General features: G+C 36.2%; 1 protein-coding gene across 1 annotated transcript in view; it reads left to right on the forward strand.

The window, feature by feature from the left end:
- The window catches only part of LOC136856423 (dipeptidase 1-like), a 295,422-nt gene that overhangs the window by 254,796 nt on the left and 18,218 nt on the right, over nt 1-22,408 (forward strand). Inside the window, exons 4-5 of the mRNA XM_067134286.1 lie at nt 9,886-10,042; nt 10,752-10,884. Coding sequence (XP_066990387.1) covers nt 9,886-10,042; nt 10,752-10,884 — 290 coding nt within the window. The remainder of the gene's footprint in view (nt 1-9,885; nt 10,043-10,751; nt 10,885-22,408) is intronic.

Raw genomic sequence — 22,408 nt, forward strand, 5'->3', positions numbered from 1 at the left:
TTGCCAGAAGCACGATAAAGGCTAACTTTAACCTTAAATAGAATAAAAACTATTGAGGCTAGAGGGCTGCAATTTGTTATGTTTGATGATTGGGGGGTGGGTGATCAACATACCAATTTGCAGCCCTCTAGCCTCATATTTCCGTCTGAACGTTTCTCTGTATAGACCTTTCCTATATAAACGGTTCCCTTTATAGAACTTCCCCGTATAGATCTAACCTATATAAACCTTTCCTTGTATAGATCTTCCCTATATAAATGGTTCCCTGTATAGAACTTCCCTGTATATACCTTTCCTATATAAACGTTTCCTTGCATAGACCTTTCCTATATAAACGTTTCCCTGCATAGACCTTTCCTATATAAACGTTCCCTGTATTTACACTTAAAAGGTCTCTTTCACTTTCAATTCACGAGTGGCTTGGGATGGGCATAGCGGCCTCTTAAAAGCGGTTCCCTACGAAAATATCTTTTTCACGTTTTTATTTCCTGGTTTACCGAAGGCACCGAGGCGTGTAGGATGTTGACCTGACCTCAGAAGTAAGGAAGTTAATTTTTCATTAAATTCTTGCCCCTTTTTTTGTACTTGAAGAGGTCAGAATCTGCTTCTGTGACCTCCCTAATTCCTCGGTTGCGATTCCCGGATAATGGCTCCCCCCTTTGATTCAACGCGATGGAAAACATCCCCCTTTGAACCTTACCATTCCAATCCTTAGGGATTTCATTACAATCCTTCAGGATTATTACCACGAAGCGCGCGAAGAGGAGGCCCGGACCCCACAGCTCCCGGAAGCAAGGGGAAAAACCAACCTCCTTTGAAGACATCTGTTGCTCCTTCAAAAAACCGAAAAAGAGAGAGAGAGGAAAAAGAGAGAGAGAGGCTTCTATAAAAGCCTCGAGGGTCATCGCCGGAGAACTGTAAACACTCGGGCCTAGGGAATAAAAGTAGTGTTTCTCCACAAAAGGACTGCTTTTTTCATTTCCTCCCTAGGCTCTCAACATCAAGGTCTTGTTGAGCACCTGTAGGCTATACGAGAGGTGGGTCCGGGTTGCTTTGGGGATTGGTGTTGGGGGATCTGTGGGGGACTCTGGTGGTTGGGGGATGGGGTGGGGGTTTGATAAAGATGGGGGGTGGGCAGTGGATGGCTATCGAGGGGTATGAAGCCTCAGGTAAATACACCATTACGGAGAGAGGAGAGAGGAGGAGGTAGAGTACGTCTTGGGAAACTGAGTCGTAAAAGAGGCGCTGTGTTGAGCCAGAGTGTTTGAGCAGAGGTCACGAAAGGATGAGGATGAGGATAAGGAGAGAGGATGAGGATAAAGGAGGGTAAAGTCAGGATGGATGTGAGGGAAAGAAAGTAGAAAAAGATAGAAGAATAGATGGCGGTAGAGAGAAAAGAACGAGAATAAGATAATACCAGTTCAAGACTAATTAACCCTCTACTGAACAAAGCCCTGAATTAGGCACCTGGTAGTTAGTCTGAAATGGTGAGCTACTATCAAGGCTGGTGTAAGCCACGGGGCTAGCAGCCTCATCCCAAAATATCAAGTGAAAATCTAAGGAGCAACGTGTTTTCAGCAATAACAATTTTTTAAGAAAAAGGAAGATATATATATATATATATATATATATATATATATATATATATATATATATATATATATAGGGTCTAAATATATGCAATTGCAGAATATACATAAACATACTTACTGTATATAAATGTATAGGTTTCAATATCCTTACATTTGCTAATAAACTAATAATAATAATAAAAATAAAGAAGTAAATATTTAGAATACCCATCCATATAACAGCCACAGACTTCTACATAACCACTACTTATCCCCAGTACATAAAACATACAGTATTAAACCAAAAATAAATAAATAAATAAATAAATAAATAAATAAATAAACCCTGGTGTTTTACACATAAACCAACGCATGCACAAACGACCCTCCTATGTGTCAGTACTTATAGTTAATAGGTTCTACTACTATAGAGCCGAGACTATTAGCCATAGCCACGCTAGGATAGTGTGATTAGAAGAGGCAGTTAATGGGTAAGGGTTAGATGGAGTTTAGGTAATAATGGCACAGGTAAAAAAATGGTGCATGTAAAAAATGGCACGAGTGAAAAAATAGGAAAAAATGGCACAAAGGAAAATAATATACCGTCTCATCTACAATGTTTCGCTGTGTTTAGTACTAGCCCCTAGGGGATCAAATATGTTTTGCTGTGTTTAGTACTAGCCCCTGGGGGATCAAATGTGTTTCGCCATGGTTAGTACTAGCCCCTAGGGGATCAAATGTTTCGCCGTGTTTAGTACTAGCCCTCGGGGATCAAATGTGTTTCGCCATGTTTAATACTAGCCCATGGGGGATCAAATGCGTTTTGCCATGGTTAGTACTAGCCCATCGGGGATCAAATGATTTTTGCCGTGTTCAGTACCAGCCCCTCGGGGATCAAATGAGTTTTGCCGTGTTCAGTACTAGCCCTCGGGGATCAAATGAGTTTTGCCGTGTTCAGTACTAGCCCCTCGGGGATCAAATGTTTAGCCATGTTTAGTACTAGCCCCTCGGGATCAAATGTGTTTCACCGTGTTTAGTACTAGCCCCTCAGGGGTCAAATGAGTTTCACCATGTTCAGTACTAGCCCCTGGAGGATCAAAATGTGTTTCACCATGTTCAGTACTAGCCCCTGGGGGATCAAATGTCCCTAAGTGCAACTGATCCCCGAGGGGCTAGTACTGAACACGGCGTAACAATATAGACGAATCAACATATTTTTTCAATTCTGCCAATTTTTCCTATTTTTTCACTTGTGCCATTTTTACCAGTTCATCATTACCTGTTCATCATTACCAGTTCATCATTACCTGTTCATTATTACCTGTTCATCATTACCTGTTCATTATTACCTAACTTCAGGTTAGATGACTCAGCTGTAGTGGTATCGAAGGGGAGATTCCGTGTAACGTGAGACAATCTCTACTGATCAGAGGTTAATGTACTGGCAACGTAGTACCAGTGGCTGATCTGATTACAGTAATGGGATGGATCGAAGTGGTCCAGAGGGTATGGGCACATTACGGAACCTTGTATAAGCGCCCCTGTAAAAAATGTTCCCCAATTAAACGTTCCCTTGTATAAATTAGACTCGTTACAGACAGGGAAACAGGCTCTGACCTCTGACCTTTGACCTGTCAATTCATCGTTTGCTACGCTTGTGAAAAAATCTTTTCACAGAGAGAGAGAGAGAGAGAGAGAGAGAGAGAGAGAGCCAGTCTCTGCTGCTAAGGCCTTAGTTACAATTGGTGCAGGGGTGGGATGGGGGAGGGACTGGGGAGGCGGAAATTAGGGGAGAGACGGAGGTAAGCATTGCATTTCCTTGCAGTTCAGTTGCATTGCCGGAATATTTATGAGACGTGGTGATTCGGCCACTCGCCGTTTTCACTTACGGAGAGAGAGAGAGAGAGAGAGAGAGAGAGAGAGAGAGAGAGAGAAGAAGAAGAAGAAGAAGAAGAAGAAGAGAGAAGAGAGAGAGAGAGAGAGAGAGAGAGAGAGAGAGAGAGAGAGAGAGCAGGTCGAAGGCTCGATAATAAGAGAGAATTTAAATTTCATACAAGTCAGCTTCTTCGATACTAAATGAATAATAATAATAATAATAATAATAATAATAATAATAATAATAATAATAATAATAATAATAATAATAAACAGAATCCTTCATCCCATAACGTTAAAATGACTCAGAGGTCAAAGTTCAAAATGGAGTTTTTAATACTGATCATTCTATTGGTTTAAAAAACTGAGAGAGAGAGAGAGAGAGAGAGAGAGAGAGAGAGAGAGAGAGAGAGAGAGAGAGAGAGAAGAACCTATCGCATCCTATATCTCTTTGACCTTTCCCGTGCTTGACCCTTGACCTCTGAATGCTACTGGTGGATTTAATGTTTTTTTTTTTTTTGTAGTCTTGGATTGACAGAGATTGGAAGCCTCCTCCAATTTTTTTATTTCTCTCTCTCTCTCTCTCTCTCTCTCTCTGATACAGAGAGAGAGAGACAGAGAGCCAGCAACAGATCAAGAGAAGACAGAATCGCTCCAATGGTCTCTTCTCTCTCTCTCTCTCTCTCTCTCTCTCTCTCTCTCTCTCTCTCTCTCTCGGAAAAGTAAGCGCAGTTAAGAGTATCTCTCAGTGTTGATCTACATCTGATAAACATTAAAAATAACACCAAATATTTCTATGAGATTTTTGAAGATTTTGCCCAAAGATAAAATCTAAATTGGACAACATAACACTGATTAACCCTTAAAAGTGTTATAAACATGCCCTTTAAAAAGAGGAAGGTTATAGGAACTTAAAAATGGGAATATGCCCTTTGCTTCACCCCAGCTGGGTCAACTGGTGACCTGCACGTCAAGAATTGACCCACAGACCTTGCAAAGGCGAACCTGGTGATACATTATTACCCAGGGGGTAATTTCCAATATATAATTAATTTATCTCTTACTTCCTAATGAACACCTTAATATTCTTTGGAAGCTTCAATTTCAAGTCAGTGGCCCCTTTGGTGGGCTTGTTCCATATGAATAAGGTTCATCTTCTGAATAATAATAATAATAATAATAATAATAATAATAATAATAATAATAATAATAATAATAATATCTGTAAGTGAATGAAGGGGCTAAAGTACTATACTATGCTTTCACAGTGATAACAGTGATTTGTATCCATCATAAAAAAAAGAATACTATGGAGTCGCCTGGGACCATCTCACCCCTTCACCGCATTCATTTCACACGTCTCATTTATTCATCCCGAACGTCATTCACCCTGCAAATGGGTCCTCGTGAATGGAGGACTGTGTGGGACATGGCTACAGTGTCAATTCAAGGCCAGGAGGTCCAATCTTCCAATTACGCCCAATTTTCAAGAATGGACTTAAGGTTGGTTGAACCCATGGAAGGTCTCCAACCCAGTAAAGTGGCCAATTAGAGACAATTCACGCCCACTGGTCCTGTGTCGCCTTCCCGGGCGTACTGTGTGCATTATGTTGTTGGTTTGTCTATCAGAGGGCGGTTGTGAAAGTCTCAGAGAGAGAGAGAGAGAGAGAGAGAGAGAGAGAGAGAGAAGCGTGACATCCAATTATCATCTGTATTGGAAAGTGGTAAAGACCATTTGGTTCTCTCTCTCTCTCTCTCTCTCTCTCTCTCTCTCTCTCTCTCTCTCTTGTCATTCAACGTCGGCGGGACCAAACGAGACACTCAAAAGGTCTATTTTTATCCCACCTGCTTCTCTCTCTCTCTCTCTCTCTCTCTCTCTCACACATCCCAAACCACTTAACATAGTAACCCACATGTAAATATTGACCAGTCCCCTGTATACCATCTAAACTTTCCTTACTTTCTCTTACTGCCTTTCTTTTATTACATCAACCAAATTAGAAAGGTCAGATAAGAGCCTGGGAAGGTCACATGTCCTACCAGTACCTTTCCTGACCTTATAATATTCCTCGTCAAAAAGCTTTATTTACCTGACAACAAATAGGATTTTAATACGAACAATATTCTTAAGTTTATATTTGAAGGGCTTTCAAGATCTTTTTTATAATTTTAATGGCTGCATATATTAATTTCATTATTCTGTAAGAACTGGCTATACATCGAATGCTTTATTTGTATATTTGAGAGACGCTGAATTAAAGTCAAGCCCACAGTTCCGTGCAATGACAAAGTTAAGAGGATTGCAACTGAATCTAGTCTCGTCGATTCAAACATTACTGGAACTTCGAACTGTAAATCTTGTTCTTATAAAACTTAAAGTCTGGGATACAAAGAATTTGGTATCCTCTTTGTTATTCTTATGCCAGCAAGAATAGTAAATCCCCTTTCATTCTTTAATATTCTTGAGAGAAACACCATAAACTGTAGACCACCCCACGCGAGGATAAACAAAAACATAATTGGAACCAGGCAGGCAGCCTCCGAGTCATTGTTTGTCATTCAAGGTCTTATAAACGGTCCTGTCGTCTTGGGGAAAACTAAGAAGAAGAAGAAGAAGAAGGAGAAGAAGAAGAAGAAGAAGAAGAAGAAGAAGAAGAAGAAGAAGAAGAAGAAGAAGAAGAAGATACAGGGGCCTGCTTCCTTCCCCCATATCTTCAGCTCTGAGAGCACTGAAGAAGTACTCGCTCATTTGAATTCTCTACGTGAGCCCCTTTCTCCGTTCAAAATATTCGTGTCACGCATTCGAAAAGAACGAAAAAGCAGAGACCTGAATTTTTATTTTTGGGGGAGGGTTTTGTAGCTGTCCACATCCGGGATCCGGTTTAAATTGGGTTTGGAGATATGATGTGTAAGGTTAGTATGGAGAGTGTTTGTGGGGAGGGGTGGTGGAATGGTTTATGTATGTATGTGTGTATATATATGTATATATATATACATATGTATGTGTGTGTGTGTGTGTGTGTGTACGTAAACCTACACAAACATCCACCTCGCAATCTATCGCCTTATTCTGACGTAAAGGCATGTTATGGTCAACACACCTATTTCCAACCTTATCTGAAACATAATCAATGGGACTTCATTCATAAAAAAAAAAAAAAAAAAACACACATCAAAAGCTGACGAAGCGAGCAATCGGGGAAAGCCTGATTCCCGTTTCATTGCGTTTCAGTTTCACTCTGCTTCGCCTCTGGTTCCCGTCGAAAACAGCCACGAAATAAAAAAAAAAATACTTTTGTTCATTTAGCAAAATGTTTCGTCTCTCGCTCTGGGAGATAAATGGCAGGAATTCACTCGATGGCAACTCGGGATCAAGTGGATATCGTTGGCGATATTTGTTTGTTTGAATATTTCATCTCGACGTCGTAGAATAATAATAATAATGATAATTCTCGCGAATTGAATTCACAGTGACCGGCTTGAATTTGGCTACGAGAGGAGACGAACGAAGCTGAATTAATCTCTGCATCTATAGAAGTTTATACTCTTGATTAATCAGTTTAATCCTAAGGAATTCGTTCATGCATATATCAATTACTTTATGAATATTACACTCCATATCAAGGATATTAAACTTGATCTCAATTTAAGATAGAACTGAAAATTAATAACCTATATTTTACGGGAGTTATTCCGCATGACCATAATTCATTAATATTCGCGAATAATTCCTCTGAATTTCATGCACGGTGACATCTGGCAACCCCAAAAGGAAGCAATGATTCCAAATTCTTTTTAGAATGAATTATTTTTCGGCTGAAGCTCTCGAAATTAATTGATGGAGACTCGATGTGGAAAATCATTTAGGCAGAAATTTTTCTCATCTCAACACTTCGTGTAATAATGATTCCGCGATGGCGGCCCATGGCAACTCCGGATCAAAACGGATAAAGGGGTTAACTACTAGTTAGTTTTCTGTCAAAGAAAACTACTGTGCCAGCTTTGTCTGTCCGTCAGGCCTCAGATCTTAAAAACTACTGAGGCTAGAGGGCTGCAAATTGGTATGTTGATCATCCACTCTCCAATCATCCAACGTTTCAAATTTCAGCCCTCTAGCCTTAGTAGTTTTTATTTTATTTAAGGTTAATGTTAGCCATAATCGTGCTTCTGGCAACGATATAGACCACCGAAAGACAGATCTATTTTCTGTGGCCTTGATTATACGATGTACAGAAAACTCGATTGCTCCGAAGAAACTTTGGCACATTTTTTACTTGTGATTATTACAAACAGATTGTACACCTAAACGCAAAGGTGGGAATATACACAAGTATTGTTTAGCCAACTCTCCTTTATGGCAATGAAGTGTGGATAGTAAAGACATCAAAATAAATGAAGCCTGAATCTTAGTAGGTAAATTGGCAGTATACTATATGGAACCTAAGAACTGGCTGGTGATGAAAAGTTTAATATGGGTGAAAGAAAAGATAAGAATGTTACCAGATGGTCTGGACATAAGAATGTTACCAGATGGTCTGGACATGTGTGAAGAATGGGGAATTATAGGCTAATAAAAGGTATGTAATGTTCGAATGTTAAGAGACAGGAGGAAAAGAGATATGAAAAGAAAGGGCAAATGGAATGAAAGAGTATTGGAGATAAAGAACGATTATCTGCTAGAGAAAACTGCACATAGATAATTTACGTACGTTATTATTATGCATGAATTATCAGTCCCTACATGAAATATAATTCTCATATGCAAGTGGCTTCCCAATAATTATTCTTGACTGTGCTGTGACAAAATCATACTGACATCTCAGTATATCATCATTGATTTTATCAGTTCTCTAAATCTGAATATTTTACAGGTATTATTTTGCATACCACTCTCAAGACCTCTAAACAGATGGGTCTAATATGGCGAGGAACAATACTTTTCATTTTTTCTGTGTTTAATGAAGCTTTTAATGGGTCTGTAATTAGAAATTTCTGATGGAAAAGGAAGCTATTTATAGTTTATTAAGAAGGTTACATATCACTACGTTTCCTTGTTTGATATCAGAATTATGCAAAACTTTACGGGTGGATTCTTATGAAACTTTGACTGTAAGTGGCCCAGGTGAACTGGACCAAATAGGTAGATTTTGGGTGACATAACAATGTAGAATTTAAGGGAGGAGGGCCACTTCGTGGACGGGTTAACGTACGTCATTTCACCAATATCCACATTGTCATAATTCTAACGTCGGCAAACCCATCATCTCTCCTGCCCTCGTCTGTAAACCACGAAACCTATTAAAGCCTGGCAAACTCTATTAATGACAGAGCAGCGAATGCATGATGGGGGGGGGGGATTTTTGGGGTGTGGGAAAGGGGAGGAAGGCTGAGAGAGAGAGAGAGAGAGAGAGAGAGAGAGAGAGAGAGAGAGAGGAGCTCTAATGGTTGACTCCAGACGCCGACCGCATTGCAAATCTATTAAAGGTGTTTGGTCTGAGCGCTGATGCAAAATGGGTTGTCAAGGAAAAGAAAAATTCACCTCGTGACATCATTTTCCGCCCGGCAGTTGCCGAAGACCTCCAGAGCAGGTGTTGTCGGCGCTTCAAGTTCTCGTCTTGTGAATTGCTCTCTCTCTCTCTCTCTCTCTCTCTCTCAAGCTAAAATAGTGAGAAATGGCTGAGGCTTTTGTGAGATGTTAAGATTGAATGTATAATTCTAAGTATGAGAGAGAGAGAGAGAGAGAGATAGCTCCCTCTGTCCTTTGCCAAAGAAAGAAAAAATTTGTGGAACAACACGACAGTCTTTTTCCCTTTTGTCTCTGAGAATTTCCTTGTCTGTTTCTCTGTCAATTTCCTCTACACTCTCTCTCTCTCTCTCTCTCTCTCTCTCTCTCTCTCTCTCTCTCTCTCTCTCTCTCTCTCTAAAAAGTGGAGGATAGCAACAGCCTCACTGAAAAAACATGATTATAGAAATTAGGAAAAATTAGGTAATAAATATCCTGTCTTATTCAGCTCACTCATTTAAGTGGTTTTGTGGAATAAAATTACATTTTCTCTCTCTCTCTCTCTCTCTCTCTATATATATATATATATATATATATATATATATATATATATATATATATATATATATATATATATATATATATATATATACATATATATATATATATATATATATGTTTGTATATAGTGGGAATTGTAACTATCTTATTTTTTATCATTATTAATATAATTTATTATTATTATTATTATTATTATTATTATTATTATTATTCATAAAATGACTGAGATAAGAATAATGAGTTCTAACAATCACTAATTACCTTTTACTAAATCTGCTGACATCAACAAAAGCACATTATTATTATTATTATTATTATTATTATTATTATTATTATTATTATTATTATTATTATTATTATTATTCCCTTTCCCAGGCACAACGACCTACCGTGGAATATACGAAGCTTTATCCACAACCAATTAGAGAAGTTGAAATTGAACGAGAGTTTGAAATTGATAGAACCTTGGTCCAAGAGCAACTGGTCGCATACTGATTTGCCAAGGTTACAGGAAGGCCTCGTCGGTGGTCAGGTGAGATTCTCTCTCTCTCTCTCTCTCTCTCTCTCTCTCTCTCTCTCTCTCTCTCTCTCTCTCTCTCTCTCAACAGACCCACGATTCCGAATATGAATTTTAATGTGGTTACTGAATATTAATGCTTATTAGAACCAAAAAAAGTAAAAATTCAATCAATTAGAAGTCTGTGAATTCAGCCTACTGCATATTAATGTATTCCTTCGGGATAATCTGTTGCAGTTAAGAACTTGTGCATTTATAATTAATCAGTAGAGTTTTTACTGTATGTTAAACAATCGCTTCATGTATATTTATATTTTTCTAACGATCACTACATACCTATTACGTTATTAGAGAAGGTTTGTATGTAAATGATCATACTTGTGGTGTACCTGTCCCGTCAAAATTGATGGTATAATTTTTATGAGTTGCTCAGTGGTCTGGTAAAACTAAGGTATACTTATCTCACTTCTAGGAACAAGTATACTACCTTGGGGCACCCCCAGTAAATAGTGGGGAAAAAATCATGTTTTTGACGTAAAACCTTAACTAACTTCTCTATTTTCTTCCTTCAAAACTGACTGTATAATCTATATAATATCACAATTGCATCCCACTTATAGGAACAAGTGTACTACCTTGCGGTACCCCAAGTAAACAGTATGAAAAAAATCGTGTTTTTTTGGCATAAAACCTAAACTGATCAACCTCTCTTTTCTTCCTTCAGTTCTGGGTCGCCTACACGCCCTGTGACTCACAGTACCTGAACTCCGTTCAACTGACGTTGGAGCAGATAGACCTAATAAAGCGGGTGCTTAGAAAATACAATCAATACTTAGAACTTGTTACGAATTCCGAAGGTAAGTTGGCAACGCGCCGGAGGAGTTGCCGTTTACTTCCAGCGGTTAGTTTCTGCGTCTGTCGCTAGGAATCTGTCCTATTTATCTTGGTTTTGTTTTTATTACTAGAGAGAAAGGTTGCCTAGAAGCTTTGCTAATATTTATCTTGGCTTGTAGCACCAAAATTAGTTGGGAAATTAGTTTAAAAGCTAGAAACACTTCCTAGGCACTGTATAGTTGCCAGATACTCCTAGACTAACTTTTCAACCCACAGTCTAACCTAACCTAGCCAGGTAGCTTCCCCGTCGCGCACTTTTCTACACCTATTACGCCAGTCACTGCTCTACTGAGCTCAAGTAGAAAATTTCGTCCAGTCTCAGTAATCATACATAACTACCAAACAGCATCTCTGCAATGTGGAAAGCAGTAATCCTCTAAGGTGTATGAGGTTAAGCGAACGTTTCTTCTACTGCAAGCTTTGGAACTTTTCATGTTGTAGTTCCACAGTGACTTATTATAACCTTCCTCTTTTAAAGAGTCAGTGGAGTGCATGTCATTGCCTTTGTGGCTGAAGCTCTTCAATCCTCAATCATTCCTTTCTTTTATTTTTCTCCTTCGGGCCTGGGCTATAACCTCTACCCGAGCTACTGAAGAAACTCACATAGGAAACAGCAAAAGCACAAAAAATAAAATAAGTCAGGCAACAGAACAGGCATAAAGGCAAAAATGGCGAAGAAAGATTGGCCCACCCACTAAAAAATAAGACCAGGGGAACATGCATGCCTACCACCAGCCATCCAGCAGAAGCAGAACCACCAGCAGTAGCAGCAGAAGAAGCAGAGGCCAGGTCACTTAGAAGTGCTCTCACTTTACAAATAAAGTTAGAGAAAGGCAATAAAAGCAGAATGTTGCCTCGTTCTTCGCCGGCAATTTTCTTCTTCTGCCATGAAGACGCCGGCTATAAAATGCCTGGCTTATTGGTGCAGCCCCCCCCCCCCCCAACCCTCTTCCCAGGTATTATTTAGTTTCCGAGGGGCAAGGACGCGGTCCACTTAACTGGACATGTCCCGAGGAATTCACGTCACTTTTACGTGTGTTTTTTTTCTTTTTTTTTTCTGGGGATTGCCTGCGTGTCTCTCTGCTTGCAAAGGGATGCAGTCGTGCTTTTGAGATGTAAAACAAAACATTGTTGTCACGTTTAATAACAAGACTTTAAGTTTCTTACTGTCGACAAGATCTTGCAAAAACTAATGTCTTCATTGTTGCAATTCAATGGGAAGTCTCTTTGAAGGTTAATACAAACGTTTCAGTCAAACAAACACTTTAAAGAACAAGACGTTAAATTTCCTGTTTTTAACACGAATGCCTTTTAAATAACCATGAAGATCTTGCAAAAATTAATGATTTCATTGTTACAATTCCATGGGAAATCTCTTAGAAAGTTAATACAAATATTTTAAACAACAAGACATTAAATTTCTTGTTGCTGATATGAAAATATTGCAAATACTTAACTCATTCATTATAGCAATACAGTTGGCAATCCCTCACTGTTGCCAAGATCTTTAAAACATTATAAGTCATTATACCAACATAACAGACAATATTTTACTGCTGACACAATCATACAAACGTTATAGGCTTCATTTTGGCAATATAATCAATATAATTTCTTAATTTTGCCATTATTTTCGTTGGTTTAAGTAATTATCTCACAGGCATAATTTTTAGGAGGCTAAAGTTGTGATTTCAAGTTATACGTAACTAAAATATATTGAAAAATTATGGTACAGATGTTGACAAAATGAAAATCAGAAGAGTTACAAACAACATCCACAAAATACAACCACTGTCATGTTGTAAGTCAAAATCACAACAGTCTGACTAGTAATCTAATTACTCAGTAACAACAAACACAACAGCTGCACCCATAACAACAATAATAACATTAAGAAAATCGTGACAACCTTCCAACCAGCGATCAAAACCCTCCCTGATGCTCTCTGACACCACTGCCAACAGAAGCAGCTAAGAAAAAAGAAGAAGAAGAAGAGGTACCCGCGTAAACAAAAACAATGCCACGCTTCCCACCAGAAATCAGGAGGAAGATGAAACACTCCCGCATGACGTCTCGAGACCAGAAAGGGAGGCAGAGGTCTCTTAAGACGTGGGATCCGATTTCGTCTACACTTTATCATGAAACTAGATGCTTTTTTGGCCCTAGATACTTTTTTGGCTCTAGAGGGGCCGAGGAAGGAGTTCGGGGTTGTCCAGAGGCTTTTTAGGGAGTGGTGGAAGGAGGGGTGGTGTCCCAGAAAGTGAGGGAGAGAGACTGAGAGAGAGAGAGAGAGTTGGCCCCAAAGGAACGAGCAGAAAGTAAAGAAGGCCCACTGGCCCGGGGTAGCGAGTGAAATATCGGCCCTTGGGGACCTCGTTGGGGCCCTTAATAAATTTATTGGATGGGCTGGTGATGCCACCAGGCTTCCGGGAGGGCACTTGGGTAATGGGAGGAATTATGATTGCATCTCGGGGAACATACCACGGTGCTAGAAAATAAATACTGATAGCGAGGCAGCACATATGTACAAGGGATACACATGAGGGTGTGGCTTGGAAAGCCCAGAATGGCGTCTTAACTTCTAGGTGTCTTCACAGAATTCAGATGCATTTGTTCATACAAATTGCCAAATGTGGCTTTTACGAATACTTATATATCTAATGAAAGTGACCAGTAGATTCAACATAAATATTTCAGCCTTAAATAGCCTTAAAAAGTAATAAATGACCCACCATTAGAGAAATATCTAAATTTGAAATAGACTCATATTCTTCATTGCTAAACAATTTAGTTCAACCTCATTCTGACTCGTCAAACAATGGTTCGAGTCCAACCACAGGAAGTTGAGGTTTCTTCATTTGTTCTTCAATTGGGATTTAAGGCTTCGTAGGGACGAGCATATGCAATTTTCATTTGCAATCGAATGCCCTTTTTAGCTTTCTGTAAAAGGAAACTATTGCGCCGGTTTTGTCTGTCCATCTGCACTTTTCTGTCCACACTTTTCTCTGTCCGCACTTTATTCTGTCCGCACTTTTTCTGTCCGCCCTCACATCGTAAAAACTACTGGGGCTAGAGGGCTGCAAATTGGTATGTTGATCATCCACCCTCCAGTCATCAAATATACCAAATTGCAGCCCTCTAACCTCAGTAGTTTTTATTTTATTTAAGGTTAAAGTTAGCCATGATTGTGCGTCTGGCAACGATATAGAAAGGCCACCCCCGGGCCGTGGTTTAGTTTCATGGGCCGCGGCTCATACAGCAATAAACCGAGACCACCGAAAGATAGATCTATTTTCGGTGGCCTTGATCATAGCGGCTGTACGGAAAACTCGATCGCGCCGAAGGAACTTCGGCGCATTTTTTTACTAGTTTTCATTAAATAACAAATCCGTTCAAATATTGTTATTTAATTTTATGAAAATGCATTAGTCTTTATTACCTTTATTCCTTTTAAAGGACAATAATCAGTTTTCCATACTGACATACATACATACATACACACACACGCACATACACAAACAAAGTCACAAACATCAGAACAAGGGAACAACTAAAGCAACATTTGCCCTTTCAAAGGGGAAGTGTTTTGGGGAGGGGAAGGGGAGGGGGAGATTACTCCCCCATTAAATGGCGTGGGGATTAACGCCTCCTCTTTATGTAAATCCATTAGAATCCCTCCCAAAAGTGATCTGTCTTCCCCTCAGGGGGGGCGGAAGCGCAACTGGACACGAAATAAATCCTGGCCAACAGAGAATGTCTCTTCTCATGAATCATGGCGGAAATTAATGAATGCTGCTGCTTCTCTCTCTCTCTCTCTCTCTCTCTCTCTCTCTCTCGTGGTTTCCTACGTATACTTTTATCTCACGTAAATAAATTACCTTCTCCTTATTGGTCAAACTTGCAACATATATAAATTGAGTTTATTCTTTCGTGGTTGAACACCATCGAATAAATAAAATAATTAAATGAGTAAATAAATTACTAAATAGAAATAAATAAATAAACTCTCTAGACAGAAAAATAAAAAGACGGCGGTTTATATAAACCACATTCCTCGGATGAAAAAAAATAAAAAAACAATATTAAAACCTGTCATATGAAAAACTTGTTTTAATTTAAAGTGAGATATTATGAGGTTTATCTCCCATATTTGACGGATCACAATTAAAAAGTAATTAAGTAATAAGTTGTCATTAACAAAACTATGTGTGTCGGTGAATTCAATGGGTTAACATTTGACAAGATATGAAATGACATAAATATTATGATTCAGAATTACATTAGACAGGGATTAGGATTAGGATGACAGATGGGGGGATTAATAGACATGATGATAGAATGAGAGACAGAAGGATTAACAGACAGTGAGAGAGATGAGACACAGATGAATTAACAGACAGCAAGACAGATAAGAAATAGAATTGGACGGTATTTCTAAACAGACAAAAAATGTCTGGAAGAACAATTTGTCTGTTAATAACAAATCAGACAGAAATAAAATAACAGAAAGATGACAGACAAAATTGGACGGTATTTCTAAACAGACAGACGGAAAATGTCTGGAAGAACAATGTCTGTTAATAATAAATCTGACAGAAACGCAATTAAAGATAGATAAAAAAACAGAATTGGGAGGCATTTCTTAACGGACAGACGAAAAAAAGTCTGTTAAAACCGTCTGTCATCTGATAACAAATCAGACAGAAAAACGATCACATACAGAACCAGAATTACAGACAGGTGACGAATTAATTATTAATTATCAATTATATATTTATTCATTATTATCTTTTTATTTTACTCATTCGTTTATTTCATTGTCTTGAACCACAAAGGGACAAATATAATTTATTCATATTTCATATTTCATATTATAAGGATGAGGGGAATTATTTGTATGAAATGAAAATATTGGGGGAAGAGAGAAGAGAGAGAGAGAGAGAGAGAGAGAGAGAGAGAGAGAGAGAGAGAGAGAGAGAGAGAGAGAGAGTTCGTAACAAACCATTAAATAAAAATAAATTTATTTTATGTTTTCAATTGAGAGAGAGAGAGAGAGAGAGAGAGATTGAGAGAGAGAGAGAGAGAGAGAGAGGTTCTGTAATACAGTATCAATAATTAAATACATTTGTTTGTAAATGGTAAAAGAGAGAGAGAGAGAGAGAGAGAGAGAGAGAGAGAGAGAGAGAGAGAGAGAGAAGGGTTCGTAATACAGTATCAATAATTAAATATATTTGTTTGTAAATGGTAAAAAACAGAGAGAGAGAGAGAGAGAGAGAGAGAGAGAGAGAGAGAGAGAGAGAGAGAGAGAGAGAGAGAGAGAGAGATTCCTAATTCGCGGAAAAGGCTTCCCTGTCGCGACAGAGAGACGAGGCAGTGGAAAAACAATTAAAACGGATTCCAACAGGAATTAGAGCGCTGACAGGGAAGAGACAGGGGAGGCCTGAGAGAGAGAGAGAGAGAGAGAGAGAGAGAGAGAGAGAGAGAGAGAGAGAGAGAGAGAGAGAGAGAGAGGTGAAAAGCCAAGACGTGAGATTTCATTAATATATCGTTTTTTCTCTCTCTTTTGTTTTGGTCTGAGTAAAAATGAAATGAAAAAGAATAATATCAAATAAATGGAGGTTTAGACGATACGAAGATATTGGAAGTAGTGAATGCGTGAAAGACCACGAGAAGATTGGGAAGAATGAGAAGCAGAAGAAGTAATGTATATATATATATATATATATATATATATATATATATATATATATATATATATATATATAAATATACAAATATATACATTATAAACAAATAAACAAAGGCATTTATAACATACAAATACCTTTGATAATGTTATTTAAATCATTGTCATTTTAAATGGTGTTATTTAAATCATTGATTTATTTAAATAATGTTATTTAAATCATGTCATTTAAATAGTGTTATTTAAATCATTGTTATTGAAATAGTGTTGTTTAAATCATGTCATTTAAAACAATGTTATTTAAATCTTTAAATTATTTAAATCAAGTTATTTAAATTACTGTTACTGAAATAATGTTATTTAAATAGTTATTTAAATCACTGTTATTTAAATAATGTCATTTAAATCATTGTTACTGAAGTAATGTTATTGAAATCATTATTTAAATAATGTTAATTAAATCATTGTTATTTAAATCATGTCATTTAAAAAATTTTACTTAAATCATTGTTACTGAAATCATGTTATTTAAATCATTGTTATTAAAATCAACGTTATTTAAATCACTGTTATTGAAACCATGTTATCCAAATCATTGTTTTTTTAAATCATGTTATTTAAATCAGTTTAAATAATATTATTGAAATCAAGCTGTTTAAATCATTGTTATTGAAATCAAGTTACTTAAATCATTGTTATTGAAATCACGTTATTTAAATCACTGCCGGGAAAGGTAGCCCTACTATTTAAATCATAAAATGATGCGACAAAATATCAATCAAATATTAAACGAACGAACTGGAAAAAAAACTCCCAGAAGCGAGGGAAAGACACAAAGAAGGATATCCCAAGGAAATGAGCAAACAGAGGACGCAAAGGAACCATCAAATGAAATCCTTCAGATTTGGATAAGGATAAATTGAGATTTTGGAATATCTTCTGTTTAGAAAATATACAGATTTGGATAATGATAAACTGAGGAGGATGAATATCTTCAGAAAATATACAGATTTGGATAATGATAAATTGGGTGGTCTGGAATATCTTCTGTTTAGAGAAAATATAAAGATTTGGATAATGATAAATTGAGGAATCAGTTTGGAATATCTTCTGTAAGATAAATATACAGATTTGGATAATGATAAATTGAGATTCGTCTGGAATATCTTCTGTTTAGAGAAATATAAAGATTTGGATAATGATAAATTGAGGATTCGTTGAATATCTTCTGTTTAGAGAAAAAGATTTGGATAATGATAAATTGAGATTTGAGATATCTTCTGTTTAGAGAAAATACAGATTTGGATAAGATAAATTGAGGATTCGTCTGAATATCTTCTGTTTAGAGAAAATATACAGATTTGGATAATGATAAATTGAGGATTCGTTTGGAATATCTTCTGTTTAGAGAGATTTGGATAATGATAAATTGAGATAAATATCAGATTTGAGACAAAATAAGATGAATTCTAGATTTAAAGAGAGAAAAGAAAATATACAGATTTGGATAATGATAAATTGAGATTCACATTTGGAATATCTTCTGTTTAGAGAAAATTCAGATTTGGATAATGATAAATTGAGGATTCGTCTGGAATATCTTCTGTTTAGAGAAAATATACAGATTTGGATAATGATAAATTGAGATGTCTGGAATATCTTCTGTTTAGAGAGATAATATAGAGATTTGGAAATTTGGATAATGAATATCTTCTGTTTAGAAAATATGAGATTTGGATTTTGATAAATTGAGGGTGTGGAATATCTTCTGTTTAGAGAAAAATACAGATTTGGATAATGATAAATTGAGGATTCGTGTGGAATAAGAGAAAATATACAGATTTGGAAATGATAAATTGAGGATGTCTGGAATATCTTCTGTTTAGAGAAAATATAAAGATTTGGATAATGATAAATTGAGGATTCGTCTGGAATATCTTCTGTTTAGAGAAATACAGATTTGGATAATGATAAATTGAGGATTCGTGTGGAATATCTTCTGTTTAGAGGCAAGATTTGGATAATGTTGAGGATTTGTCTGGAATATCTTCTGTTTAGAGAAAATATAAATTTGGATAATGATAAATTGAGGATTCGTGTGGAATAAGAATATCTTCTGTTTAGAGAAAATATACAGATTTGGATAATGATAAATTGAAGGAATATCTTCTGCAAGATAAATATACAGATTTGGATAATGATAAATTGAAGATGAATATCTTCTGTTTAGAGAAAATATACAGATTTGGATAATGATAAATTTGAAAGAATATCTTCTGTTTAGAGATAATATATAGATTTGGATAAAGATAATTTGGATTGCAAGATTAAACTGGAATATCTTTGTTTAGAGAAAATATACAGATTTGGATAAATAAATTGAAGATTTGAATATAAAGATAAATTGGATAAGATTTGATTTGGACAGATGTTTGCAAGATTTGGATAATGATCTATATTTTGGAATATCTTCAAGATAATATATAGATCTGGAAAATTTGCAAGATTTTGGATAATGATATATAGGATTTGGAAAGATATTGCAAGGATTTAAATGATAAACAGATTTGGAAAGATATTGCAAGACAATTATACAGATTTGGAAAGATATTTGAAGATAAATGTATAGATTTGGATAGATATTTGAAGATAAATGTATAGATTTGGAAAGATATTGCAAGATAAATGTATAGATTTGGACAGATATTGCAAGATAAATATATAGATTTGGAAAGATGTTGCAAGATAAATATATAAATTTGGAAAGATATTGCAAGATAAATATATAGATTTGGAAAGACATTGCAAGATAAATATATAGATTTGGAAAGGTATTGCAAGATAAATATATATATTTGGAGATATTGCAAGATAAATATATAGTTTTGGAAAGATATTGCAAGATAAAACAAACTGTTTTGGCAAGATATTGCAAGATACATATAATTGTTTTGGAAAGATGTTGCATGATAAACATATAGTTTTGGGAAGATATTGCAAAATAAAACAGTTCTGGAAAGATATTGCAAGATAAACAAATTCTTTTGGAAAGATATTGCAAGATAAACATTTTGTTTTGGCAAGAAACTGGAGGATAAACAACACTGTCTTGGGAAGAAATTGGGAGATAAACAAGTGGAGGATAAACAACAATGCTTTGGAAAGAAATTGGGAGATATACAATTGGAGGTTAAACAACATTGTTTTGGAAATAAACTGCAGGAAAAACACTGTCTTCGAAAGGACATTTAGAAGATAAACAACATTGTTTTGGAAAGAAATTGGAAGCTACACAACATTGTTTTGTAAAGAGACTTGAGGCTAAGCACCACTGTTTTGGTAAGAAATTAGAGGATAAACATTTTTATGACAGTAAATTGCAAGGAAAACAATATTGTTTTGGGAGGACAGTGCAGGAAAAACAACATTGCTTTGGAAGTAAATAGAAAGATAAAAACGATGTTTTGAGATAAAATAAATATAAGTGATGTTTGAGAAAGCAAACAGAATAAAATGAATTTGTTTTGGAAAGAAAATATAAAATGGGCTGTATCAAATAAAGAAATCATATGCTATATAACAGCTTTTTGGTAAAGAAATGAGTAAATTTACGATAAATCTTATAAAAAACAATGGAAAGAACGAATCTTATTTAGACAGTAAATTGAGAACGAATGCTAAACAAAGAAAGAATATAATAATAATTAATAGAAAAACTCATGAACAGGCTTATAAAAGTGGTAGTCCCATGAATCAAATTTTTTTTTAACCTATAATCCAATCTCTTTAGGCACAAGATGCCCAGTTGCCAAGGAATATTTTCTACAGCTAATTTACAGCCCTTAGGGCCTGGTTAATTCAAGACTGCCTTGTTCTCCTAGCGGTCATATATTCAAGAATTAAGGTCTGGTTAAAATTTACGGAAATATAGCAGTAAACAAAGACTTTAGGGGGGCGTTTATTTTGAGATGGTAAAGGCTTTTAACACGGTTTCTTTTAAGGCTTAAAAATAAATTAGGTTTCAAGGAATATTTTGAGTCCAATGTAGATATTATTATTATTATTATTATTATTATTATTATTATTATTATTATTATTATTATTATTATTATTATTATTATTATTATTATTATTCTGGAGATGAACCTTATTCATATGGAACAAGCCCACCAAAGGGGCCACTGACTTGAAATTCAAGCTTCCAAAGATTATTATTATTATTATTATTATTATTATTATTATTATTATTATTATTACCAAAAATTATTATTATTATAAATAGATAAAAAAAGTATCAAAATGCAAAAAAATAATTAATTAATAAATGCAGATGAAAAGATAGTATCAAAATGCTTGGTAAGAAATTTACAAAACCACTGCAAGTGATTTGTTGTAGAAGAATCTTTCGTGTTTAATGAACAGAGGACGCCGTGCAATTAGAACTTCAGAGTTCAAGCGAAGGTCCAATGCATTACTACCCTAATACTGTTATTGTATTTTATTATTTGTTATCTTTTATCTATTTATTTTTTTTTATAAATGGGATCTCTTGTTTCTGTATTTCACTTTACTTCCTCTTATTCCTTCCTAATGAACACCTTAATATTCTTTAGAAGCTTGAATTTCAAGTCAGTGGCCCCTTTGGTGGGATTGTTCCTGAATAATCTAATAATAATAATAATAATAATAATAATAATAATAATAATAATAATAATAATAATAATAATAATAAGAAGAAGAAGAAGAAGAAGAAGAAGAAGAAGAAGAAGAAAATGACATGTCTGTACCCCCTCCCCCCTGCCAAAACATCTACTATCCATTTCAGGGTCAGCTAGTCCTCGTTTTTCTCAAATATCTTTCGAACTAATTATTCGATCGAATTGGTACTTTGACACAGCGTACAAGACACCCCCCGCTCATTTTTGGTAATAGAGTTCATTGTCAAATGGTTTTAGTTCAGGCGTTTACTCTTGACTTACATGGTGTTGCCAAGCTATGCACTCGAACGTCTTTTATCACAATCCAGTCCCTCCCTCCCCCCTTCCCTCCTCACCCCACTTTTCTGTCCTCCCCATCTCCAGCCCCCCACTTTCCTATCTATGGGGGATAGCGGACGTTCGATTGCGTAGATTAGTCCTGCTGACTCATGCGAAGTTTTCTTCAAAATTCATGAGTAAAAGCCTTAACTAACACTATTTGACAATGCACTATATTACCAAAAATCTTCTTCTTCTTCTTCTTCTTCTTATTATTATTATTATTATTATTATTATTTTATTATTATTATTATTAGTTTGAAAGATATTTGAGAAAATATCAGAAACGGACAGTCGATGAGAGACTGGAAAACAAGAACGCTCATTCCAACGGTGGGAAAATAAAATCCACTGACACTGACGGACGCCCACCCCTCCCTCCCCCCGACACCTAAACGCCCCAGGAAAACTAGGGAAAATTAAATGGCGTGAGGAAGGAAGCAGAGAGAGAGTTATGACGAAAATATACGCGGAGGAAAAATAACGCGAGCGAGGAGGAAGCTGGAAGCATTAGCCCCAGATGTATGCAGGAAGGGCTAAATCCTGCAGGAATGTATCAAGGAGACGTACGTAGGAGAGGACAAACATCCTGCTGGGAGAAGGATGGGCAGAGAGGATCCTTTAATTGGGCAGAGAGAGAGAGAGAGAGAGAGAGAGAGAGAGAGAGAGAGAGAGAGAGAGAGAGAGAGAGAGAGTGGAAAGTTCATTTTCGAAAGTCATTTCTACAGAAACCCTCTTGACTGGAGAGAGAGAGAGAGAGAGAGA

This window comes from Macrobrachium rosenbergii, chromosome 35 (genome assembly GCF_040412425.1).
Source record: "Macrobrachium rosenbergii isolate ZJJX-2024 chromosome 35, ASM4041242v1, whole genome shotgun sequence".
NCBI classification, from domain to species: Eukaryota; Metazoa; Arthropoda; class Malacostraca; order Decapoda; family Palaemonidae; genus Macrobrachium; species Macrobrachium rosenbergii.